The sequence below is a fragment of the Camelus dromedarius genome, chromosome 1 (assembly GCF_036321535.1).
Source record: "Camelus dromedarius isolate mCamDro1 chromosome 1, mCamDro1.pat, whole genome shotgun sequence".
NCBI classification, from domain to species: Eukaryota; Metazoa; Chordata; class Mammalia; order Artiodactyla; family Camelidae; genus Camelus; species Camelus dromedarius.
This window is the reverse complement of record NC_087436.1, coordinates 121476651-121502800: the sequence shown is the minus strand read 5'-3', so window position 1 is coordinate 121502800 and position 26150 is coordinate 121476651. Positions and strand designations below refer to the sequence as shown.

The 26150-nt window shown below is 51.3% G+C and overlaps 1 protein-coding gene across 14 annotated transcripts in view; it reads left to right on the top strand.

The window, feature by feature from the left end:
• GRK4 (G protein-coupled receptor kinase 4) overlaps positions 1-24672 on the top strand; it is a 47046-nt gene extending 22374 nt beyond the window's left edge. For 7 of the 14 annotated variants that reach the window (XM_031438420.2, XM_031438392.2, XM_064488579.1 and 4 more), the window contains 11 exons: positions 2668-2760; positions 3687-3750; positions 6733-6873; positions 8857-9047; positions 10468-10505; positions 16951-17040; positions 17934-18142; positions 21208-21345; positions 22890-23027; positions 23476-23610; positions 24526-24672. In XM_031438420.2, coding sequence (XP_031294280.2) covers positions 2668-2760; positions 3687-3750; positions 6733-6873; positions 8857-9047; positions 10468-10505; positions 16951-17040; positions 17934-18142; positions 21208-21345; positions 22890-23027; positions 23476-23610; positions 24526-24576 — 1288 coding nt within the window. In that variant the 3' untranslated portion in view covers positions 24577-24672. Of the gene's footprint in view, positions 1-2667; positions 2761-3686; positions 3751-6732; positions 6874-8856; positions 9048-10467; positions 10506-16950; positions 17041-17933; positions 18143-21207; positions 21346-22889; positions 23028-23475; positions 23612-24525 lie in introns of those variants that run through there. The other 7 variants (XM_064488595.1, XM_064488588.1, XM_031438398.2 and 4 more) reach the window with 7 other exon arrangements.
• Positions 24673-26150: the final 1478 nt, after the last annotated feature.

Genomic DNA, 26150 nt, shown 5'->3' with positions numbered 1-26150 from the left:
GAACGTCTCTAGCCTTAAACTGGGGAGAAAGTGCACGTTGTGGGTTAGAGAGCCGGAGCCCAGCAGCTCCCGGGCCGCGTGGAGATGCGCGGCTCCTCAGCTGCCCAGCCGGTGGTGCCGGCAGGTCTGTGCTGCTCATTGTCACTGCGGTGTAGTTTACCTCGTCGCTTAGAATTCAGGGTTTTAGCAGATGATGTCGTGTAACTTTACCTAATAATTGCTTTTCCCCCCATGATTTCTCTTTTTACGTCTAAGAGCGTCTTTCAGCTTTCTACAGTTACCGTATGTTCCCCTTCCAGGCTTACGATTCTTCATTGATGGATTTGTTCACTAAATTTGCATTTTCAACCGTCTGATTAAGCAAACATATTCAGATTCTGTTCTGACGTTGAAAAGCATGGGTGTTGTACGTGATGTATGAGGTGGATCAGAAATTCTGCCATCTCTGTGCATAAATTTCAAGATACAGACTTAAAAGTCGCTAATCTTTAGATAAGTTTTGGCACGCAGGCCTCTGTCTGTCTTGATTAGTCCATCCAGCTGATGACCCCTCACCCCCAGATGTTTGTCAGCTGTCCTTGCCATCAGCTGTGCAGGACATCGGCTCTTTGGCAGCTTCAGCATAATATTGTGTGGAATCTAGGAGTTTTAGTGTTTTCTGTTATTCTGTCTCATTTCTAAATTGTTACAACGTTTATTTCCCTCCAAAGCTTCTCTCCTCTTTTTTCATCCCAGATGCTCATAATGATGTGCATAATGAACATAAACGATTCCTTTATGCTGCCTGGTGGTGGGCGTCAGGGTGAATATGTTAAACACCAGCGCCGAACTGGTGCAGTTTTAAATGTCAATTTAAAAAAAACCTGTGTGCAGTAGGTTTATCTGCCAGACTAGGGCAGGGGGGCAGAGCCTGTTGTTTCTGAGGTGAGGAGTCTTGGGATGTGAAATTGAGATACACTGGTAAGTTGACTACAGTCATTGACTGTATTCATTTGCATAGACTGCCAAATAACGCAGGTGTATTAGAATAAATCGGTGTTTGTGTTGTTCCTTCATGGACGTGCTTAACTACCTTTGTGAAGATGGTTTAACTGAACTGAGAGGATCAGAATTCTTAAACTGGTTCATACAGGTTTGGAGTTGAGCTGCCCACAGGCTCTAGGGGAAAGGTGCCCAGAGGCCGGGGCCAGGCACCTCCTCACCCCCCAGGGAACTGAGGGCTTGGCCTCCAGGACGGTGTCTGTTCCAGGACTGGCGGAGTAGCAGCTTCAGAGCTTTTCACCTCCGGACCCTGTTGCACTCTTGTAAATTACTGAGGACCCAAAGAGCTTTTGTTCGTGTGGGTGTGATTTTAAACACTAAGACGGCACACATGCTCCACTGTCTGTCACAGCAATGATGTTGTCACAGGCCTGTGGCCTCTGGAGACCCCTCTGTGAGAGTGGGGTTTTGTACAGGTAATTAACGTCTCAGCATCTAATATAGTTTCATTCCTGAAGGCTCCCTGGTGGAACACTTCCTTGGGGATCCTTGGAACACACTTTGAGAATCACTGCTCTGTAACATTAGTCTGGGAACATCTGAAAAACCTCTTTTTACAAAATAAAGAGAAACAAACCAAATGACTTGCTCAGAATTCTAAAAGCAGTGGAAATGCTGGGATTATTCCCAAAGCCTTCTCAGTTACGACCTACTTACTAGCAGCTCCCCTTAAACCGAGACTGTTCCCACGGGGACCCTGCCCACGCCAGGGAGACGGCTTCCTTCTCTCCTCATCGGGGCCAATTCTGCTTCCACGCGCCGCCTCCCTGACCCTGCAGGCCCGGCCCTGTGTCCGCAGACCAGGCGCAGCTGCGGGAGCCCCGGGGGCCTGTCTCATAAGTGCACGACCCCTCCCTCCTCCCCCACCGCGCCGGCCGCATCTTCACGACTGGGCCTCATCCGGCGATTCCTCCCGCGTCCAGCCCCGAGCTTGCCGTCTACTCCGGAAACGCCTGTCGGCCTGAGAGCCGCTGTAAACCGCAGGCTACCTTCTGCCCCTTACTACTCCATGAGTAGAAATCGTTATTACTTCCTAATAAAATCATGAATAGAACCTAAGAGGCGTGGCTAATTACATACAATTTCTTCAAAAAATATGTAATATGAAGTAATTAATTGAGTGTTTTTTTCAGGTTTAAAAGGTGGAATCACATACCAACAGTTCCTACTGTATGATTATTATCATCCAGACATTACTCTAATCTCAATTACAAAGGGTTTATATTCCCTCCTGAAGTACACATGCCCACACATGTGGGTGCACTCGCGCTGCGCGCACGCGCGCACACACACACACACACACCCCTCTTGAATACATTTTAAATGATTATCTTTCTACTGGTAGATTGTTTTTATCAGGTAATTATTTCTCTGATATTCATATACATAAAAAGAAATTCTGACTTTGCCACGGTAAATTGATTCATTTCTTTTGAATTCTTGCCTTCATGTCCTCACTGGTAGCATTAGAAACTAGTGTGGAATTCTATAATTGCAATATTCAGTATATTGAGTTGCGTACAGTGATTCACTTTCCCATATCAAATGCCCATTAAGGCACGAAAACACGGTTGTTTTCAAATGTAATGCAATAAATGTACATAATTGCATGAAATCTTTTTCTAGAGTCGTCCATAACTATTTAAGTGGAAAACCATTTGAAGAGTACCAAGGAAGCTCATATTTTTCTCGATTTTTACAATGGAAATGGCTGGAAAGGTGCGTTCTGATTCACAGTCGGGGGGAAGCGGGCTGTAGCCTCTCTTGCTGCAGGATGACGGATGTGTGCTTATCCGCCTGTCCAAGTGCTATTGGACATCTTGGGCTGTATATGGTATTTGTGTCCAAAAGTTATTAATATTCATTATATAATTTCTTCTGATTCAGTTGCCTGTGTTTTCTCTTTTTAAAATGACAGTTAGCTGTGCTGGCGCAGCAGTTAGAAAAGAAAGCATGTCCTAGACTCACAGGAATGTAACCACCCCCGTGGCTGGGTCTGCGGTGTTGGCCTCGGCCGGCCCTGGGCCGGCTGTGCGTCCTCCCGCGGTGACCTGGCCTGTAAGCTTCAGGCCCATGTTCTGCAGAGGCTGCTGGGGTCCCCAGGGGGATGGGTGTGAAACGCTGGGCACCGTGCTTGGGCACAAAATAAGTGGTCAGAAAGTGTTACTGACACTAGTGTTGATGATGATGATAATGATGATGATTGCAATTATTATTGACTATGAAATGTCCCGTTCTAGTCCATACAGGCTTCTTTTGAGGCTCTGGTATGAGCAGCACTTTGAGGCCCTTTCCTCAAAGGGCAGTGTAGACGTTTTCCCCAGCGGCTTTCTGACAGGCCCGAATGCGTGCGTATTTCACAGCGCGGGCTGGCTGCAGGTTTGTGTTTAGTTAGTAAGGATAGCTGACCATCCTGCATCTCCCTTCAGTGTTTTCAGTCAGTGTTACACGTCAGTGTGCTTGTCTCCTAAGAGCTGCCCCGCTGAGGCAGCTGCAGTCCCTGAGCACAGGCACCCTGGGCTGGGTGCCCTCTTGGGGCAGTGAGGTTCCCAGGGGAGGTTAGGACAGGAGCTCAGCAGGCTTTTCTCTTTGAAAATAACAATGTGATGTGAGACCTGAAACTTTACTTTTTTTTCATTAATTAGGCAACCAGTAAGAAAGAACACATTTAGATATTACAGAGTTCTAGGAAAAGGCGGATTTGGAGAGGTAAGTGACACGTGACCGGTCATGAGCCGTCCTTCCAGAAAAGCATACAGCAGGGTGATTGAAAGCCGTCCACTTTACCAATACGTTAATTCCTTACTGTGTATTTGGGGAATAATTTTAGCAACCATGAGAATTAAGATTGAACTTTGAGCAAAAGGTGCAAGCTTTTAAAAAATTCAGAGATCTGGAAAAAAAATTCACTTCATATTTCTTAAAGTAGTTGTTTTCTCATGTTCCTTGTTGAGGCTCAGTAAGTTTGTCCTGATTGAAGAGATTATTCTGTTTGCATATGGTGGAATTTCTGTTACTCCATTTCCATGGTTTAGGAGTAGCCTAAAAGTTCATGTAGAATGGAGTATATTATTAAATATGCTTATTTAAGTCAGCTCTGTTTGGACATTATGTACCTTACACCTACACTGAAAGCTGTTAGAAATGTGGAAATCTGGGAAAATCCTAAAGAAACTGCCCACAAATCCGTGAGAAATGGTCTTTGAATAGGGTGGCTCTCCTCGTGGAGACCACTGCGGTAGGCAGGCAGAGACTCCCATGCAGTTCTGTTCGGGGGATTTAAAAAGATTTTAATTGTCTCATTAGTCATCTGGAGTGATCGTCTTCGGTTCAAGTGTCTCTAAGTCCCCAGAGCCAGGCGAGCCGGAGAGGAATTGACAGCGAGTGTCTAAGTCAGAAGCAGGTCACACGGCCCGCATGTGACTTAAAGTGGGTGTGCTCCCAAGTCCAAATGAAGGCCAAAGCCAGAGCCACCAGAGTCCTCTTAGCACGAGTGAGAGAGAGGGCCCAGCAGTGGCCCCTCCAGGGAGGCCTGTCACCCGTGGGCAGCGACGTGGGAACAGGCTGGCCTGAGAGCCACGGCCGCGGGGGGAACTGGTCGCATCGGACCTCCTGTACGGCTCTGGAGACCTTGTAGGATACTTTGCAGAATCCAGCCAAGGGCTTGCTGTGATCCCTCATAGCAGACACTTCTGTGGGAGAGCCCCCCTGTCAGGTGCCCCCGGGGCAGGCAGGAGCGCCACCTGCCCCCCTTGGTCCCCTGCCTTGCCTCTCACCACCTCTCACCACAAAACTCAGACCTTGTGCAAGAGCAGAGGAAGGCTGTCTCAAGCACGTGGGGCTCGTGTCTACAAAAGCACAGGGTTCTGGTCATAGCCACATACAAGTTTCAGAGTGACTCTGGGAACACGTGAGCAAATTTCAGCTGCTGTGGAAAGACTTGGTTTGGTGTATATACGATTTTATCGATTATTTTTTAGCACATTTGTTTGTTTTTCCAAACAAATCGTTGTGTGGACGAATAAACCAGTGTGGCCCTCACAGACTGGTCTGGATGCACTGCGCCCGCATCAAGGCCCGCACGGGAACGGACAGTCCATCTCCGTCCCACAAGCCTCTTAGACCCCTACGAGCCTAGCGCGACAGCCTCGGTGCCCTTCAGCCCACGTCCCAGTAGTGCATTTACCTTTCCAGATGTCAGCAGCTCTGCTGGGGGTTTTGAAAAGGCAAACGTTCTGCCTCGTCTTGTCGACAACAGCGCTTTCACTTAGGCCCTGGGTCCCCTCGGGGCAGATCTGTAGGGTCCTGAGGCAGGCGCGCCAAGCGGGGTGGGGTGGCATTGCGCGTGCGTGGCATTAGAGACTGCGTAGTGAGTCAAGGAGCACGTCCTCACGAGCTGGGCAGCCTGAGGCCAGGCTGCCATCCCTTCACTCCCAGCTGGGACCTGGGGTTCACCATATGGCCTCAGCCTTAGGAGGGTTCCTGACCCTGCTTCACTGGTTGCTGTGGGGAGCCCTGAGGATTTGGGTCCAGTGGTGGTGCAGGGCCTGACACCCTTACCTCTTCTCCCACCTTTCTCTAATTTGGCAGTTCCACAAGAAGGAATTCATCTTAGGTTAATGACAAAGAGGTGCACAAAGACTTACATGCCAAGACCTAGTGGAGGGGAAATGATGACATACATTTTGGAATAGTCACATGTTGGGAGAACATTTAATGGTGAGAAAATAGTCACACTATCAGATTAAAAAAAGGAGGTTATAAAATATTGTGTGTTCTATCATATAAGCCTGATTTTCCCTAAAAGTCAGAGGTTGGGGGAGCGGGTATATATTCTTGCATATACACGTACAAAGAGAGACTTAGAAGCTTATACAGCAGAATGTTAGTGATGGTTGTCTTGGAATTTCAAATGTTTTATCATTATCCTTATTACCACTGTCAGTATTTTCCACAATGAACTTTATGTTTTACCATTGAAATTATTTTATTGATGGGTGAAATTATGTCATGTCTTATATTTGCTTTTAAAGTAATCCTGTGTATGTGTGTGCATGTGCATGGGTGGGTTTGTCTGATGGGTGCGTCTGTGGCGTGGAGTGGGTGTGTGGCACGTGGGGGAGTTGTGTGTGCGTGGTGTGTGTGTGTCTGTGGGTGGGAGTCAGGTGGAACGAGGCACCATGCGTTGATGGTCTGGAATCCGGAAGACTGGTACCTGTTTCTCGTACTATTCTCTCCACTTTTGTTTGTTTGAAATTCTTCATAATATGAAGTTAAGTAGCATATAAATATTAAGAACTAGTTAAGTAGGATAAAGGTATGAAAGTCTATGGATTTCTATGAAATACATTTTCTTATCCATATTCTTGAACTTTAAAAAATCAAGAATCTGTTTAGTTTGAAAAACTTCCGTTCGTACACAGAAATAAAAGACATAGGGAGGCATTTAAGTTAAACCGATGCCCCATGTCCACACAGGAACAACAGGTCCCATTTGTCACCGTCCTAGAGCTCACGAGGCACTTGGCGGTCTCAGCCCCCTCGTGGAGCCCCTAGGACGGCTGTGCCCGTGCCTGAAGTGGTCTCTTCACCAGAGGGATTGTCATGGGGAAACCCATTTTCTTTTTGTAGCCTAAGAACTGTCAGGTAGATAGAAAGCCTTTTTTTTTTCTTTCTCTTTTTTTAATCTAGGTTTGTGCCTGTCAGGTGCGAGCTACAGGAAAAATGTATGCCTGTAAAAAGCTAGAAAAGAAAAGAATAAAGAGGAGGAAAGGGGAAGCTATGGCTCTAAATGAAAAAAGAATCCTAGAGAAGGTTCACAGTCGATTTGTAGTAAGTATCTTCCTTCCGTTCTGGCTGTGCTTTGCTGGATAAGTCGCATTTTTTCAGCAGGCCTGCCGCTAAGCTTGCCTCGTCTGTCACAGTGCAGCTTGGGGCGCGTCTTAGTTCACGTATGTAGGGCTCTGCTGTCTGGGGCTGTTCACCGGGAGGGGTGCGGGTCAGCTCTTACTGGATGCGGACAGGAAACAGTGGTGATGCTGAGCTGGATTTGCTGTAAACGTGTTGCCGCCTCCGCCCCTCATCAGGCCATTACTCCTCACCCCGCGAGCGAGGCACTGCCTGGCCAGGCGCCCACCCTCTCTGGTGGCAGCTGAGCTTGCCCTGCAGTTTGCCGTCAGCCTCCAGCTGAGCGACAGGCTTGAAGACACTGCTCTGGCCCATCACCTCACCTGGGCCTCGGTCTGGTTCCGTCTCTATCCTCTCTCTGACACCTGGCAGCTTTAGTGCCCTTTCCTCAATTAGCACAGCCCAGTGTGTGAAGCCCCAGATTCCACCTTGACCAGTTCAGGTAAGGATTGAATATCTCGGACGCGGCTCCAGGCCGTACATTTATTAACGTGGTTTCTCCCCACCTAGTTACATGTTTCCTATAACCTCTACTGCAGTGTGAGGTCTGATTGAAGGGAGACAGTGAAAGACAGGTCATAAAATGATTTGTAGTGTCATTTATTTCTTAGTACTGAGGTCAGCTGCTTTGTGCTGGGGGACAGATGTTCTAGAACAGAGGCTGTCTCAGCCATCATCTGAATTTAATGGCAGAAGTTTATGTGTAGATTTGTCAGTCTGATGTGCACTACATGAAAATCTTCAACAAAATAGGCTCATTCTGGTGCTGCTTTAAACATACTCATGTAGCTACCTTGAAACATTGAATTCTATAACCTAGCTTTATGAAAGGGACATAGATAGTTATAGTTTATTTTACTTAAATAGAATATTTTTGGTTTCTATACTCTTGGCCTCTAGAAATACTTTCCTTTGTCCTTAATTCTGTTTCTTCCCTTCCTGCTCATGGTTGATCACCAGGTCCTGAGCAGTACTGATGTCGAATTCATCTCCTCCTCCTCCCCCCACCCCCACCCACAACATAACTGTGTATGCAGACAGTCCAAGACTTTCTAGATAACTAATTGAAAATTGGCCAAGTTATTAGATGTGACACCAGTTAGATATGAAACAATTAGAAAATTAAAATTTTAAATTGATACCATTTACAATAGCATCAAGAAACATCAAAATCCAGGCAAAAATCAAGTAAAATATGCAAGACTTATACACCGGGAACTATAAAATACTGTCACAGGAAACTAAAGAAGACCTGAATGAACGGTGGACTACCATGTTCATGGATAGGAAGACTCAGTGCTGTGAAGATGTAGGTTCTCCCCAAATTGACATATAGGTTAAATGAATTAAATGCAGTCCCAATCAAAATCCCAGAAGGGCGTGTGTGTGTAAATTGACATACAAACCAATAGAAAAGTCAGCAAAAATCTTTGAACAGGCGCTTCATAAAAGGTGTTCCTTAAATGCATGAAAACATTTGAGAAGTATCCCCTATATTTACATATGCAGAGAAATGCAAGTTAAAACCACAGTAAGAGATCGCTTTACCTCCACCAGCACTGACTGACAACACAACACCTCTCTTGCGTTGCTGGGGGGTCTTTAACTTGTATGCTGAATGCAGACGTTCTGGAAGTGTGGGATATCTGTGCTCAGTGATTATCATAGCTTTGAGGAATCCTGATCCCAGGTGTCTTCGTAAGGTTTTGCCACCTACCCACTTAGGGTAAGTTCTCTGCTTTCAGTACGAAACAGCTGTAAGATCTTCCGTGGGTAAAGGTGTGCGCCTCCCTGAAGCATGTGGTATAAATCTAATGTGGATTATTTGACTCTTGTTAGCAAGTAGAGTAAATCCCCAGTGAATGAGCAGATGTCTGTGTTCTGTTTTTATGATGCTGTCGTCTCCAGGTCAGTTTAGCCTACACTTACGAGACCAAAGAGTCCTTGTGTTTGGTGCTAACCATTATGAACGGAGGGGACTTGAAGTTTCACATTTACAACTTGGGCAAGCCCGGCTTTGATGAGCAGAGAGCTGTGTTCTATGCTGCAGAGGTGTGCTGTGGCTTGGAAGATTTACAGAAGGAAAGAATCGTGTACAGGTAAGCGATGTGTGGCCTTCTTGGGCACAAAGCCTTCCATCCTGAGCCTTGCTGGCCGTTAGGGGACTGAGTAGGGGGCAGCAGTGCCAGGGCTGGCCTCTCACTCTGTTGGAAATACGGCCAGTCACACGTGGGCCTTGGTTTTCTTTTCAATTCTGTTCTGTCTCTAGTGAGGAGTTTTTATTTGTTAAGCTGATCAGATACAGCCGTGCTGCTCGCGTGAGCCTGAGAAGAGCCCATTTCCGAGAGTCCTAGCCATTCCAGCAGTCCTGTTGAGGCTGCGGCCCGTGTCCCAAAACGACAGTGTCTCAAAACAATGACACTGACTTTGATGCTTTTTTGTCCTAGAATTCAGTAAGGAAAATTAAACATAATGGTTGGGATCAGTTTCGTGTGATCGAGAGACTGAGTTTTAGGGAATGCAGTGCCCCCCCCCCCCCCAAGACACTCTTCTCCAATTCCCCAAGCAGCTCCGTCCAGGTACCTCTGCATCCATCTGCCGACTCTGAAGGCCACTCCCTGGTGTGCACGTCCAGCCTTGCCCTTTTCCTCAGCCCCCAAGTGTCTGTCTATCCCTTGCCCTCTTCCTCCTCATATAGTCCAGACCCTCCTGGATCTGGTCACCGAATCGCTCCTGAGTATTTTTCAAGTGACTCTATTGTGACAGGACCTCACCTGAACCAGGGTTAAATATAAATCCTTTGAAAACTAGTGTTTTTCTCTGAGGGAAAAAGCAAGTGGCTAGAGACACTACATGTACGGCATTTTCCTCTTCGGTGATGTACGTTTGTTTCAAGTTGGTGGCATCTGTCCTCCTTTACGGTGAGCTGTGCTTAACACTCCCTGCTGCTGACTGCACGCTTCCTGCTGCCAGCCCGGGCCTCACCTGACGCTGCACAGCCTGGAGAGCGGGGCACGTGATCACGCTGGGTCACAGTGTGGACGCTGAGGCTTGGAGGCGTTACGGTCACACAGCAGATCAGTGGCAGAGCCAGGATTTGAGTCTATGTCTGTCTGACCCCCAAACCGAATTCTTCTAGGATGGGAAATTCTCAGTTGCGGACATTTAAAAAGTGTATTACTGATGAGGGAGCTGGAGCCGAGTCAGTTAAGGACTGATTCCTCACTGCCAGCTGCACACCTGCTCGCCGAAGTGTCCTCTGTTGAGCTGCGTCCCTGCGCAGAGAGTGAGTGCCCTTGCTGCACGTGTCCCAGAAGAGCCTTCTCCTTCCACGCGGCCACGGAAGCCTTGCGAGGACACGCGGGGCTGGTGACTTGCTCCACAGAGAGTGGTTTGTTACGCACCGTTCTTGCTGTTGCTTGTGTCACAGGGGTGTCTGTGGGTCCTTCTGGGCTGCCAGTGATCCCCAGCATCAAATTCCGAATAACTGACCTTTTCCTGTTGTTTCTTCCTTTGCAGAGACTTAAAGCCCGAGAACATCCTCCTGGATGACCGTGGTGAGTGAGCGCCTTTCACATCCAAAGCGTACACTTTGTTCAGAGGGACTTGGGGACAGAAAGTTGATGTGGACTTAGCCATTTAGTGCTGAGTAGACACAATGGAGACAGAGCAACTCTCTGTGGTGTGTCCTTTTAAAGATAAAACAGAGATATCATTGTCATTCCCCTGTGTTTCGCCAAGAAGCAGAGATGGTTATAGTTTTCGGTGTTGGAGTTTTAGAAGCTTCTTAAACTCTAGGTGAGAATATTCTGCTCTCTCCACCTCTTGCTGTTCCCCCTTGTCTTGCTTTATTCCCGAGTTGTGCGTCCCCGCGCCCTCCTAAGCCCAGCTGCCCCGTGCCGTCGTCTCTTCACAGAGCGGGTGTCAGAGCAGCAGCGTGGTGGCTGTGGGGCCTCGTCCACCGGCAGCGGGGACCCTGGGGCAGTGGCGGGGAGTGGCCCTTCAGGGCAGGCTCTCCACCTCGGTTCTCGGGTGACAGCTGCCCCGAGAGCGGGGGGCTGCAGCGGCCGGGGCGGTGTTGGGGGCTGCTCTCTTTGGGGGGCTCTGTCCGTCTGAGAAGTCATCCGGCCCAGCCAAGAGTGGGAGGCAGGGCTGGAGTGTGGAGTGCGGAGGACCCTGAAAGCCAGCCTGGGGCACGTTTAATGCAGAGACCCCTTCGTGTTTCCCGCCTGTCACCCACCTCGTGCTCAGAGCAGCTGCCCGGGGCCGGAGGGCGGTGTCTCCTCCGCGGGAGGAGAGCGTGGCCCGGGCTGCGAGTGTGGCTTTGTTTCTGCTTCATGCTGTGCTGTGACCGGCAGGGACGGAGCCACATAGAGAGGGGAGGGCGCGCCCCGCGCAGAAGTGAGGGCGTCACCGGGATATGTTGTTAATCAGAGAAAAGTCATGCAGGATGTACCGTTCGGGTAAAAAGAGGGATGGGTCACGTGTGTTTGTGTTTGCTTATAAATACAGAAGGACACGTCCAGGAAGAGTCACGTGAAAACGGTTCCTCTGTGTGTACTTAGTGTGCGCTTCAGCTTCTCACAGAGGAAAACAGCCCCAGTGCGCTAGCATTTTGACTGGGGCCGTGTTGAAGCTGCAGAAAATGTGCGGAGTATTGCCGTCTCGGCACTGGGTCAGGGACGCGGTATTCGGTTCTGGTACGCGGAGCTCCTGTAACCTCTCCCGCCACTGCTGTGTAGTCCTGTTTGTTGTGGTACCAGGTGAACATGTTGCCAGTAAACGATCACTTGTAAGTGGGCTCGAGGAAACCTGTGCAGGGATCGGTGGGTCTTCTCTGGTGGCTCCCTCCCCTCCAAAGCTCTGCCCCACACGTTTGAGTGGACTGATCTGTCCCAGGCTCTGACTTCTGTCTCCTTGACCCGGCAAGGCCGCCTGTTCCGCTCAGGTTCCCCTTCCTGCGCCGTGGTCTGAGGGTTGCCCGGGTAGGGTGCCGGGACGGCTGGAGGGCCAGCTCCTGGACTCTCTTCTCTCAGGAGCCACGGTGCTCAGCTGTCTTAGAGTCAGTGTCCAACAGGAATTTTTGACCATATTTTAAATTATTTGCAGTGGAAGAGCAAGTTTGGGATCAGTTAGTCCTTCTTGGTTGGAAATAGATTCCAGTTGTTCTTAACTGTAGTACATTCCAACTTGTGAATTATTTTTCCGGTGTGTTTAGTGCTTTTTGTGTTTTACTTGAGAAATCTTACCTATACCACAAAATGTTCTATGTTTTACTCTAAAAATGTTAGTGGTTTATCTTTCCCATTTACTTCTGAAGTCCCTCTGGAATTGAATTTTGTGTATGATGTGAAGTAGAGGTTACAATACATTTTTTCCCAAATGTATAACCAGTTGACCAGCACCATTCGTTGAAAAGAGCATCTATTCCCCTCTTCTCTGAAATGCGACCTTTGTCATAAGTCAGATGTCTTCCTGGGTGTGGATCTGTTTCTGGACTCTGTGCTGTTACTTCCTTGGCTACTTCGTTTATCCTTGGACCAATGCCATAGTTCCGCAGCTTCGCAGCAAGTTTGGGTTCCTGTTAAAGTCCTCCGGCTTTGTTGCTGCTCTTTAAGGCTGCCTTCGCTGTTCCCAGACGTCTTCATTTCCAGATGAACTTTTATAACTGGTAGATTTCCGGGGGGAAGCAGTAATGTGCTGGAATTTCTATTGGGGTTGTATTGACTTACAGAACAATTTTCAGAGAATCTTAATATTGAACTTAATGTAGCATCTTAATGTTGAATCTTTGAGTTTATGAGTATGGTATGTAGTCCTATACATGAGGGTCTCTTGGTTTCATTCAATATCACTTTGTAGTTTCCTTGTAAAATTCTTACACATTTTTGTTATTTGATGTTTTTTAATAGTGTTGTTTTTAAAACTTCATTTTCTATTTACCTGTTGCTGGTATTTTGAAATACAACTTGCACTAGGGTTGACGTTTCACATTAGTGTGTGGTACCTTGTTCTGACTGATGGACTAGTGCTGATTGGTGTGAAGTCCGCAGTGGTCATGAGGGTCCACTCTGTGTTTCACGCTCTGTAGGTCTTGACAAATGCGGACCGATACATGTCCATCATTACTGTGTCGTACAGAGTGGTCTCACCTGCCCTAAACTCCTCTGTGCTCTGCCTGTTCACCCCTCCCTCCCCTGGCCCCCGGCAACCACTGATATGTTCGCTGTCTTCATAGTTTTGCCTTTCCAGACTGTCATACAGTTGGAATCATGCAGTATGTAGCCTTGCAGATTGGTTTCTGTCACTTAGTAATATGCATTTAAGGTTCCTCCGTGTCTTTATGTGGCTTGTTAGCTGATTTCTCTTTAGCGTTGAATAGTATTCCATTGTTTGGAGGGACCATGTTTATTTTTTTATCCATTCACCTCTCAAAGGGCATCTTGGTTGCTTCCAGTTTGTGGTGATTATGAATAAAGCTGCCGTGAACATTTGTGAGCAGGTTATTATGTGCACATGCATTTTCAGTTCATTTTGGTAAAAACCAAGGAGCGCACTTGCTGGCTCGTATGGCATGAGTATGTTCAGTTTTGTAAGAAGCCACCCAGCTCTTCCAAAGTGGCCGCAGCATCTCGCGTCCCCACCCACAGCGATGAGAGCTCCTGTGGCCCCGCGTCCTCACCAGCACCTGGGGCTGGGGTCTGGCACTTGGCCATTCTGACAGGTGTGGCGTCTTGTTTAATTTGCGTTTCCCTGGTACCTTGATGTGGGCATCTTCTCATAGGCTTGCTTGCCATCTGTGTCTTGTTCAGTGATGGATCTGTTCAGGTCTTCTGCCTACTTTTAATTGGATTGTTTGTTTTCTTATTACTGAGTTTTAAGAGTTCTTTGTATATTTTTGATACTAATCCTTTATCCAATATAAATGTTTTTAAGTTTAATGAAGTTCATCTTATCAATTTTTTCTTCTGTGGATTGTGCTTTTGGTTACACTTGCGATTGACTTCATGTCCAATGACCACTGAATTCTAAACATCTGTAGACTTTTGGGATTTTGTACATGCACCATCATGCCATCAGCAGAGGGCCATGTCATGTCTGCCTTCCCAGTTCTTAAGCTCTTTGCTTCTTTCCTTGCCTTGTGGCACGCAGTAGGACTTTCAGTGTGATGTTGAGGTCGTAGTAGCAGGAATTCTTTTCTTGCTCCTGACCTCAGGGATAGCCTTTTAATATATCACCATTAAGTATGAAATATGTTGTGTTTTTATAGAAATTCTTTTTCAGATCTAAGCCTTTTCTTTTTTTAAAAAATAATGAAAGGCTGTTGAATTTTGTCAGTGCTTTTTCTATCAAAATGATTATTCTTTTTTCTTTTAATATGGTTAATTTATCAGTTAATTTTCCAGTATTAAACTAATCTTTCATTTCTAAATAAATCTCACTCGGGCAGAACATGCTACCCTTACCCTGGGCTGCACGAATGTCAGGACCATGCTGGTGTCTGTCCCCGCCACAGTCCCTGGGGGTCCAAATGTCCTGACTCTCGGCGTCCAGCTGCTCCCAGCCTTGGCGGGAGCCCAGGCGTGAGCAGCAGAGAGGTTCCATGTGTGTCCCCCACTCTCAGTCCACAGCCTTTGGTTTGACCAGTGTTGGCAGATGCTCCTGAAGAAGACACCTGGTGCCCCCGTCAGGGCACCTTTGCATGAGTCTCCTGCTCAGAAGCCAGTCCACCCGGGCTGGCCGGGCCGCTCACCGAGGTCCATTAGGCTCTCCGGGTGTGGCCAGCAGCAGCCCAGGCCCACCGCAGCCTTCTCCGCGCCACCCCGTTCCAGGCAAGACGAGGCAGGAGCGACAGAGCTCTGCTTTTCTTGATTTCAGGAGGCTTTTCACCTTTTCTTTGTGGTCTTCTGCTCTTAGTTGTGAAAAATGTACCCCGAACTGTACTTCAATTTCTCTGACTTGAAAAATGCAATTGATTTGAGAGTACTTACTGTCATGGAATTCAGATGCCTCGGGGCTGATTTGCACTGGCGTGCTATGGAACATAAGAGCAATGTGACTGTCTGTTAAGTACCTCTTCATTTCCCACACAGCAGCTTGTTAGGTTTTCTGTTTTCATCTGTAAAGTAGAACTTGACATTTGTGATGGAACTTAGGGTAAAAAAAAGCTGCTTATCATCTGTTCTGGATTGTGAGGTACTTTTACCATTTGTCCACCATAAATATGGAAGCAGTCTTTTTTGCAAACTTACAAATTAAGGGGATTTGGTTTATGAAATTCAGCTGGTGGTTGAGATGACAAAGAAAACTGTATCATGCTTACATTTTCTCTAGAGGCTTTCATATTTTTATGAAGTAGATATATTCCTAAAAAGTGGGGTAAATAGTGAGTTTTTGAAAAAACCACTAGCATTTTATTATTGACAGTGATTTTAAAGGAAATCCTATGCATTGTACTCTTCTGTCTATAAAAATATTTATCACGGATAAGGATCCTATTTTTTTAACATAAACAAAATCCTATTATTAAAATCCAAAAGATTTAACAATTCCGTAATATCACCGAATATCCCCCTGGCTTTATCTTCCTTAATCATTTCGTAAATGTGCTCATAGTTGTGTACTGAGTGTCCCGTGGCACCCACACTGCATTTGGTTGATAACCTTGTTGGGTCTTTTTTGCCTTCAGAGGCTCCGCCGCACTGCTGCTGCTTGTCAGTTTGTTTGTGAAGCCAGGTATTGTAGGTGGAACTGTGTTCCTCCAAAATCCATGTGGTGAAGCCCTGCCGCTGGCTGCCTCAGAATGTGCTGTGTCTGGAGACAGGGTCTTTAAAGAGGTGACTAAGGTTAAATGAGGTCCTTAGGGTGGGCTGTCATCTGACAGGACTGGCGTCCTGGTGAAGACCGGAGGTCAGGGCACCGGCACACACAGGGAAGACAGTGGTTGTACTTTTCGTTTCTCAGTTTAAAAAGTCACTTTTTAATAAAAAAATTAAGACAAGGGTTGCTGACATTTTCGCAACAGGCCACTGCTCTACTTGGACATGAAATTCATCAACGTGGTATTGTTGAAGGGTCCTCCCGGTGGAAAGGAAGACGCTGCCGCTGTGGTAAACGGCAAAGCTGGGCCTGGCAGAGCCGGGCTCCGCCCAGGCCGCGGCTCCGAGCCTGCTCCCCCCGCGCCCCACTCCTGCCCCCCCGGCCAGCGTGGGGCGCCCGGTGCCCGTGGTACGGTGCAACTCGGGTGCCAAGGAGGCCTTTAAAACGCTTTCAGTGCCCTTGGAGGGCACATCGCATATTTTTAAGGCCATAGTGTTAATATTTATTGGCCGATTCATTCATTTCCTCGATGAGTATTTCTTGAGCAGCTGCGACGCCCCAGGTGCTGCGTCAGCAGCTGGAGTCGCGGGGTGAGAGGGCTGTGCGCGGCATCTGCCCCCAGGGCTGCTTCTCCTTCTGGGCACCCAGAAGGATGTTTTCTATGACTTGTGATTTTCACAAGGAACTTAATAACTGTCTAAATTCTCCTGTGTGAAGGCACTGACACGTCACATAGTTTAAGTGAAATTCCTTAATTTTATTATTTCCCTGACTGCATTACCACCTGTTCTTCAGAGAAAACGCCGTCTGTCGGCCTGCTGTTGTCTCTGTCTGTAAGCCTCGGCGCTCTGACCGGGAGCGCCCACTTGCTGCCTCACGGCCGCTGTGGCGTTCGCTGCAGTTGTGTTCGCTGCAGTCGCGCTTACGTGCTGTAGTTACCCAGTGGCAGTCTGTGGTTGAAGGGCTTCCTGGTCGGTCGCCAGGCACAAATCTAGCTTCTTGCTGCTGGTGGAACTGAACGCACCACACAGTGTTCTACTAAACGTGGAGAAGTTAAGTGTAATTTTAGATTTAAATGTTTCCAGGTATGAAATGCTGTCATTTCCATACGTGTTTTTTCCTTTTTTTGCTGTGAGAGTCAGCCTGCCCCTGTGACCCGTGTCGTGTGTTTGACCCCCACAGGACACGTCCGGATTTCAGATCTTGGTTTAGCCGTGGAGATCCCGGAAGGGCAGACGATTCAAGGAAGAGCGGGGACGGTCGGCTACATGGGTACGTGAGAGACCGCTGCCGCCATCCTCCGCCCCCAGCCCTCAGTTACACAGTCACAGAGACTAATGTGCCAGGTGCTGAGGTCAGTCCTGACCGCTGGAGGGCGGCCCCGCTGGTGTTTGCGGCCTGCACCTGTCCCCAGCCTGCCCTCCTCCCGCACAGAGGGGCAGGGGCAGGATGGGACAGTGGCCCCTCAGGAGACTGCTAGTCCGAAGCCTTCATGAATGGGAGCCCCGGCCTTGGGTCAGCTCCAGAGACATGGCCTCATGGTGCCTGGCCTGGCGGTGCCGGCCCAACATGGGGAGCCCCTGACGTGAGGGACCTGAGGGCCTCTGGGGAGTCCTGCACCGGCACCCCTGCCCGGTGTTGCTGCTGTCACCTGCCGCTGGGAGCAGGTGGCCAGCGCCCCTGGGCGCCCTGCCTGGCTCTGCCTGCTTGGAGGTGGGGTCTTTCCTGAGCACCATTTCCCCTGTTAGTTACTCTGTGGCGGTTCCTTTCATCCTCTGTGAATCATGCCAACTGTTTGTAATAACAGCTTTATTGAAATGTAATTCATATACCATAAAATCCACCAATCTGAAGGGTACAATTCAGCAGACTTGACTCTACTCACTGAGTTGTGCACCTGTCACCGCTGTCTAATTTCAGAACAAGTTTCGTCCCCTCAGAAGAGAAGCCCTGTGCCCACCAGCAGTCATTCCCCTCCCTCCCCTTCCACCCCAGCCCTGCCGCCACTAATCTGCTTTCTGTCATCGTGGGCTTGTCTGTTGGACGTGTTTGTAAGGTTCATCCATGTGGTAACAAACGTTACTTTTATAATGTGTTATTTGGAATTAATTACAAGAAAATTTAAAACTGAAATTTAATATAAATTTCCTGTATTTGTTATGTAGCTCCTGAAGTTCTCAATAATGAGAACTACACGTTTAGTCCCGATTGGTGGGGACTTGGCTGTCTGATATATGAAATGATTCAGGGACATTCTCCATTCAAAAAATTCAAAGAGAAGGTCAAGCGGGCGGAGGTGGAGCGGAGAGTGAAGGAGGACACAGAGGAGTACTCCGGGAGGTTCTCCGAGGACGCCGTGTCCATCTGCAGCATGGTGGGTTGGCTCGGGGAGGGCCGTGGGGGTGAGCTGCTCACTGCTCCAGGGACCCGACCGCCACTCAGTCCGTCTCAGGAGAGGCCACCGATAGCCAGATGGCCCCCCAGTGCCTCCCGACGCAAGCGCCAGGGCCTTCCTCTCAGGGCGGCGGGGAACAGGGTGCTCAGCTGCCCTCTGGTTTCTGGTCGCTCCGAGCAAAGCAGGGCAGAGTTGGTTGTCTGCTTCCTCAGGAGGTGCCGTTGGAGGGGGGTGGCGGCGCCTGGCCCGTGTTCTCCTTTCCGAGCACAGCAGGCCAGTTTCCCGGGAGGCTGACCGTGGGGCAGAGCCGCAGGCTGCTTTGCAGCGGTGAGCTCTCCTCTCTGCCCACGTTTCTTCTCCCTTTAACCAGCTGCTGGGGACTGTGGTCCCAACAGATGCCCTGAGTCGATGGCCTGCCATGTGCCTGCTGCTTTCTGGGTGTGCTGAGGGCCTTAAAGACTGCAGGTCACAGCGGGGAGGTGGGCCCCTGGGGTGCAGTCGGGCTTGCCTCTTGTGTGCCCCCAGGGCTGGACCCCTTCCCTGCCCCAAGGCTGTCCCCTCCCGACTGTAAGGGATGAGGGCAGCTGTCCTTATCACTCACTTCTCTTAAGCCAATACTTAGGATTTTCTGAGCACATAAATGTGGCAGGACAGTGTCAGGGGCTCGTGTGGATTTAAGGGGACACTGGTGGCCCGACTGTGCGTCGTGCTCCCGCCACGCTCGGCAGGACAGATCCCACGGGCTCGGAGCAGGCGGGGAGTCGGATTCAGTTAAGCAAGTCTGAAGAAGCGGGGGCAGCGGGCTTGACGGCTGGGCCGTGGTGTCCAAGTGGGTTACGGAGGGCAATGAGGAAATGGGCAGACGCTGGGTGGCACGTGCGCCTCAGCTCGGGGGCCACCCCCTCCTCGCCTGAGTCAGATGGACTGGGGCACATGGGCAGAGAGCCGCTTGAAACGCAGTCCGTGCAGGACTGGCGGGTTGCGGAGAGCGACGGTGCGACCCAGGCAGAGAGTGGCGGCGTGGGCATGGAGGACCCGGCCACTGGAGAGCCCGGGGAGGGGGGGCTTGGGGCCCTGCAGGGTGTTGGAATCAGTGGGTGTGTGGGTAACTTACGGGAGTTGGTGGTGGAAAAGAATTCTTTTGGTTTCCCTTTCCTTTGGTTCCCATACATGGAAGAAAGAGGGAAGGAAAGAGAAAAAGTTGGCTTTTTACAATAATCCGAATGGGAGGCCAGAGGGAGCCCTGCAGTGGATACCTCCTGTGGTTTTCTGTGCTCGTGACGTCCTATCTCACCTCGCAGTGGATTTCTGAGATGTTCTCGCAGGCTCGCAGTTGAAAGGCTAAGAGCCTGACCCCCGTGGGGTCCCGTAGTCGGGCAGCAGGCGGACTTGAGCCCAGGCTTTCTGAGCGGGGCTCCAGGGCGCGTTTCTCTGCGCTGTCTGGTCAGGCTTTTGGAGGCGTGTGAGTTGGCAGCCGCCTTGATGAGGGAGCCGTGGGATCCCTGAGGTGTCGTCAGTGTGTTCGGCCTCACACTTCGTTTTCAGGTCCGCGTTTAATTAGCAAATAACAGCTGCGTCGAGCGAGGCCTGTGGAGCCCCTGCCCTGGCTCGGTGCTGGGGACACACAGTGAGCTGAGTCCCTGCAGCCACTGCCCCAGAAGCTTCGAGTCCAGCAGGAAATCCTGACCTGAGCAGTTACCCAAGTGGGGTGCTCACAGCAGTGGTGAGGGGTCCTCAGGGCCAGGTCGCAGGGACCCTGAGGCAGGAGGCTGTAAGCCCAAGAGTCCAGCGGGAGTCAGCCAGGCAGAGTGTTCTAGACGGGATGGGGGTGCCTGCAGGCCCCGGGGTGGGCCCAGCACAGTAAGTCTGAGGAGGGGGAGAAGTCGGGGTGCTGCTGCTGGAGCCCAGACGGTGAGGGGTGCGGGCGCGCTGGAGCAGGCTGTGCCCTGGCCGCTGCCTGGGGCTTCCACTGATACTCAGAAGAGCAGTGGGAGCTGGTGGTAAGGCTGGGCCACTGCTCAGCCAGCTTCCCCGTGAGGCCCAGGAACGGACCGTTAGGCCCTGCGGGTCACCAGCACTGCTCTCTCGGCCCCTGTGGTGCAGAAGCCACTGCAGCGCCTGCCGGGCTGCCAGCCGGCTGCGGCCCGCTCGCAGGGCTGAGCGTGTGAGAGGTGGCCTCCGCTGCAGCCTCCCAGCCCCTGGTCTAGGCCACGTTTGTAGGTCCGGATCCTTCCTGCGTGGCTTTGAGCAGAGAAGGACCTTTCTGACTGATGCCCTGGAAGAAGGCCTGTTGGAAGTGTTGGCACTTGCAGGCACACTTCGTTTTGCTGTGTTTTACATGTTGAAGGCATGTAACAACCCGGTGTTGAGCCACTATTTTCCCAGCAGCACTATTTTTAATCATGTACATACATGCCTTTTGTAGGCACAGTGCTATTGCACACTTAATAGACTGCAGGATAAGAGTGCACTGGGAGACCAGGACATTCGTGGGACTCGCTTACCGCAGTCCTCACGTTGCTGCGGTGGTCTGGGGCCCGCCCTGTAGTGTCTCTGAGGTCTGCCTGTGTTAATACATAAGAAAGCAATACTTTGAAAGAAACATTTTGTATTAATCTTAAGAATATACAGTTTTTAGAACTAGGTTTGCTAAGTCTTCGCCTCATCTGAGGCCCTTAGTGATCTGTTTAATTAATAGATTACAGTCACTTCTGATTACAGCGTAGCTTGGCATGGAAGTGGTATCTCTGACGTTTCTAGCAGCTTCTGTTTCTTTTAAAAAACAAATCCTAATTTTTACATGGTTAAACTTTCCTGAAGGATGTGCTTAGCCTACTCTTTATTTGCTGACAGCTCAGAGGCAAAACTTCTAGTTTCAACTCCTTTTTGAAGCATCACACACTCTCAGTTAGTAAAATCTGAAGTAATGAGGTTGGTTGATACTTTGAAGCTCAAGTGTCTTTGTTTAGATGGAGCTGCCCCCACGTCTTTGGCTGTCATTGTGGAGATTTTCTCCTTCATCCCCCGTTTCTGTTCTTCCCCAGTTACTCACCAAGAACCCCAAGCAACGCCTGGGCTGCATGGGCGAGGGAGTGGCTGACGTCAAGGGACACCCTGTGTTCAAGGACATTAACTTCCAGAGGCTGGAAGCCAACACATTAGAACCCCCTTTCTGTCCCGATGTAAGTGTGTCCCACAGGGCAGTGGGGTCGGGCAGATGCAGAATCACCTGGTGCCACCCTGGTCCCCTTCCATCCTCCCCCAGCTCCCAGCGCCCTCGGGCCGTCCTCCAGCCCTCCTGGCAGAGCTTGGGGCCGCTTCCGTGCTGGTGGAGCCTGGCCAGGTCACTGCCCTGCTCAGAAACCTCGGCACCGCCCAACCCCATCCTGGGGTGCCCCACGGCCCCTTCCCGTGTCCGCACTGGCCTGCCTGCGGCTCCCCACTGCGGGTCGCGCGAGCCCCCCGCTCTGTGGGAAGGGCCCTGGAGTGGTCATGGGAGCCTCCTCCTGAGCGTGCTGGGCGGCCCAAATGTGGTCGTGAGTCCCAGGCCCCGCATGGGCCTGGCCCGTGTCAGAGCTGGTGGGGGTCCCCTCCAGACCGCGTGAACGAGTGAGGAGGGCGGCCTGCGCTCCATCCTTGCTTTACTGTAGGCGCCTTACAGGGACGTGAAGCCAGGGTGGTGCTGCAGGACAGGACGGACGGAAGACGCACAGTTAAATGGTTTTAGTTGTGCAATTCAGGAGAGATTATGTTTATTTTATATCGAATGTGCTATAGTAGTCACTTCGCCCTTGGAACTCGTTCACGCAGTTCATGTGTTTGAACGCCTCCCACCTGCCACACCGGCTCTGGGCATCAGAGCCACAGGAGGATGAGTGGGCGGGGTCTGTGCCATTCTGGACCTGCTCGGGCTCGCTGAGATGCAAGTAAAACAAACTGCGAACAAGGAAGACCCCATCGGGGCTTCCCGAGGCCTCCTGCCCCCAGGCCCTAGGGCTGCTGGGGGTCCTGACCTAGGAGGTGGGCCCCCACAGCCGGCTCTGAGGAGGGAGATGACAGCAGGTGCGATGCTGGATCTCCCCCCCGAGGGGCAGAGGTGCCAGGCCGTGCTGGGATTCCCCTGACTTAACCAGAGGAGCCCATGGGGGCCCATTGCTGGAGTGTCAGAGGGGGACATGCTAGGCAGTTTGGTTGGGGGGAGGACAGGGCCCAGTCCTCCCATCTCCCTGGACTGTCTCCAGGGCTGGCCTGCCCCTCGGCTTGCGGGGACGGACTAACTGAACGACAGCTGCTGTCGGCCTTCTTCTGCCCCATGGCTGGGGGTGATCCCAGTCACCGTCAGGCCCGGGCTCCAGCACTCAGCGCGCGTGCGTCCCAGGGGAGCTGTGCAGATGGCCGGGCCGGGCGCTGTGCATGAGGGAGCTGTGGGCTGGGGCGGGGGTCAGTTCCAGCAAGAGCACCTCGTCCGCCCGTCCCCTTCCCCGGCCTCCACTCAGATCCATTGTCCCTGTGGGAGAGGGAAGGGCGGGTGCCTCAGGAGGCTTGTGGGCAGAGGGTGAGTGAGCTGGAGCAGCCAGGCCCACGGGCAGCATTCGAGGCTGCTCCCGAGAGGCCAGGCCAAGCCAGGCAGTGGTAGGGCTGGTGTGTCAGCTTCCTGTGTGGCGTGCGTGGATGCGGAAGCGGGGGTGGCTTCCAACACATCAGCAGCCTCTGTTCTTGCTGACAGCCACACGAGGTTTACTGCAAGGATGTCGCGGACATTGATCAGTTCTCCTCAGTGAGGGGCGTGTACCTGGACAGCAGCGACAACGCCTTCTACAGCCAGTTTGTCACTGGGTGTGTCCCCATCCCCTGGCAGAACGAGGTACTGCCCTCTGCAGCACAGTGCCTGTAACTGTTCCAGCAGCAACGGAAGAAAACGTTGTGTGTGCAGAGTGGACAGCCTCCTCTTTAAAATATCTTTTTAGCTGTTTTGCACGCAAATCTGTGTGTGTGTGCGCGTGTGTGTGCGTGCATGCTTGGAGGTAAAATTACGTGTGGCAGCTGCCCTGGTCCCTTCACAGGAGGTGGACAGAGGTGGCCCTCTCGGGTCCGCTGTGCCCCCTGAGCAGGGCTCCCTGAGCAGGGCTGGCCGGCGCCGTGGCTCCCACGGGAGTTGACTGCTCTGGGGACTGCCAGGGGCCACGTGACCCAGAGAGGCTGGGAGGCAGCGGAAGTAGGGAGGCAGGAGGGTTTGGGTCCGAGCGGGGTGCCAGGGTGCTGGCTGGCTGTGGGACCTCCACCATGTCTCCGTCTGCCCTCCTGCCATGCAGATGATCGAGTCTGAATGTTTCAAGGACATCAACGAGAGTGAGCGTGAGGAAAGCGTGACATTAGATCCAGCAGAGAAGGCACAACCAGTTCCCAAACCAAGGAGAAGCTTCTTGTACAGACTTTTCGCAAGAGGGGTAAGGGTGGAAAATGTGTTGTTATCATGATGGTTTTAATGTGATGTGTAAAAGAAAAGAAATACTTCACCAGGGTGAAACTCCCTTTGTGCAGCTTTCTTTTTTTGGTGTTTGTCATACAAGACACTTAACGTCATCTAAAAGCGAGCCGAGTGGCGCTTTTTAAGTCCAGCGAGAAACATCCTCACGGTGATGCTGGCTGTTGGCATGAAAACCCCTCTGATCCAGAAAGAAGGAACGGCTTGGGCTGCGCCGCCGGTGACACAGCCTTTTGAACTAGGCCCGGAGCCAGCTTCTTGTAGAACAATCATAAAACAGCACCTGTCACTCCCGACTTAGCCTGTTGCATCGCTAGCCACGTCCCCAGGGAAAGCCGGTCCTCCTTGAAGCGTGGAGGAGCGGTCTGGGGAGACTTCCCACAGCAGCGTTACACTTAGACACCCCCGCGTCTGCGGCCAGGCGGGCTATCCCGCCTGGGGCTGTCTGCTCCTGAGGGGTCTGCGCCGAGGCTGTCCACTGACATTCTCATCCCCCGTTTTTCAGTATAAACTCAGGCCCTGGGTGGTGACAGCCTCTCAGCGTGTGTGACCATGTCTCCGATGAGGACTGGGGTTTGGGCGGGAGTGACCCCTCACCTCAGGGTGAATCCGCACTCGTCCACACCGGGGGCGCTCAGAGACCCTGCAGCCACCAGGAGATGCTGGGGAGGAAGGAGCTGCTTCGCGCACTCCGCTCAGGGGGGCCCTCCGGGCGGGGGTGTGTGGGGAGCAGGGCGCGCCCTCCTGTTCCTCCGTGCACAAGCCCAGCGTCCTGCACGAGGTGAAGTCAGCTCCCCTGGCGTCTTCGTGGACCCCTAAGGCAAGCTAAGCCGGCTGTGTTAGGAAGGGATTGACCAGCCTCTGGCCTGTGTTGCAGGGCTGCATCAGCACGGACCCCAGCGAGGAGGAGCTGCCCGCCCAACGGTGACCGCTCGCCGCGCAGCGGGACCCTCACCCGGGAACACATGCTCGAGGTCTCATCCCATCTGTGAGCTGCAATAAACACGTGCGACACATCTTAAAATGTGCCTACGAGTCTGTAGTTTTCTTCATTCATACCTGAATTGTCTTGTCACTAAAGCTAGGCGGAAGAAAGGCTGTTTGAGGACCACTGTGACGCTCAGAAACCCCCTGGATGGACACCTCTGGGCTGGGGCTGGAGCTCCACGTGCGGCTGCAGAGAGGTGGGGGTGGGCGGGGGCATCAGTCCGGAGGTCCTGCTTCTTGCCCCTGGTGTCCCCCTGGGCTACTCCGGGGGGGGAACAGGTCGGCGTCCCTTTAACTGGCCCTGGGTTAGAAGGTGTTGGCCCAGTGACATTCCTGTTGGTAGCTCCCCGCCCTCTTACCAAGATTCTGCCTGACTGCAGCGCGTCTCCCGGTCCTCCTGTCCACCTGTGGAAGGAGGGTGTTTCCAGGACCCTGAGGTCAGGGCCGGGCTGGCGGGGCTCCTTACCCTCACTCTGGAGTGTGTGGGAAGGGCTTCTACAACAGCGGCCCCATAGACAGAGGGCAGCCTGACGCCAGCACAAGCTTTCTACCTAAAGGGTCTGACAGAATCTAGTCTGGGCCAGAGCTGCCCAATAACACATACACATCATGTGTGTAATTTGTTTTAGAGTAAAAAGAAACTGCTTTTGATAATTCTTTCTTTAACCCCATATAACCCCACGTTATTTTTACATGTAATCAGCATAAGCATAATAAGACATTTTACCCTCTCTGTTTTGTACTCCATGTTTGAAATCTGGTGTGTATTCACAGCACAGCTCAGTTCAGACTCATTACATCTCAGGTGCTCAGCAGCCACGTGTGGCCGGTGGCCCCGCAGCCCCACACCTACCTTCCAGGTTACAGAAAATACAAGGGGTACAGGAACAAGCTGAATTATACCCTGAGGAGGCAATCAAGCCCACAGTGAGGGTGCTCCACAGGCACTGGCCTGGGCTCCTCAGAAGGTCAGGGTCGGGGGGAGAGTACATTTCAGGGGTAGAGCGCATGCCTGGCACCATAAGGCCTTGGGCTCAATCCCCAGCACCGCCACTGAAAAAAAAGGAAGTCAGGGCCATTTAAAAACCACTGGCAGCAACGACAACCACACAGGGGGCTGCACGTTAAAAAGACACAGCCACCAGGTGCAGGCCACGAGACGCAACCTATCCTTGTTTGCAAAGCTTAGAGAACGCATTTGGGTCACTCGGGTGTCTGACTCGGGGCTGGATTTTAGGCGGCGTTGGCCGGCTAGGTGTAAGTGGCACTGTGGCTCTCGGTCTGGAGACACCTGCTGCAGTATCGAGGGGTGGAGCGTGGTGGAGTCTCCAGCCTGCTTCCAAACGACGGGGGCGGCGTCTACATGCAGAGAAGCAAGTGTGATGAGGTGTTAGGAGCTGCCGAGTCTAGAGGAAGGTATACTGGGCAGTCACTGGACTATTTTTTTTTAGCTTTTTGTACATACAGGAGTGCACCCAGTGTGCTGCAAGGAGAATGGAGTTGAGGTGGCAGGAA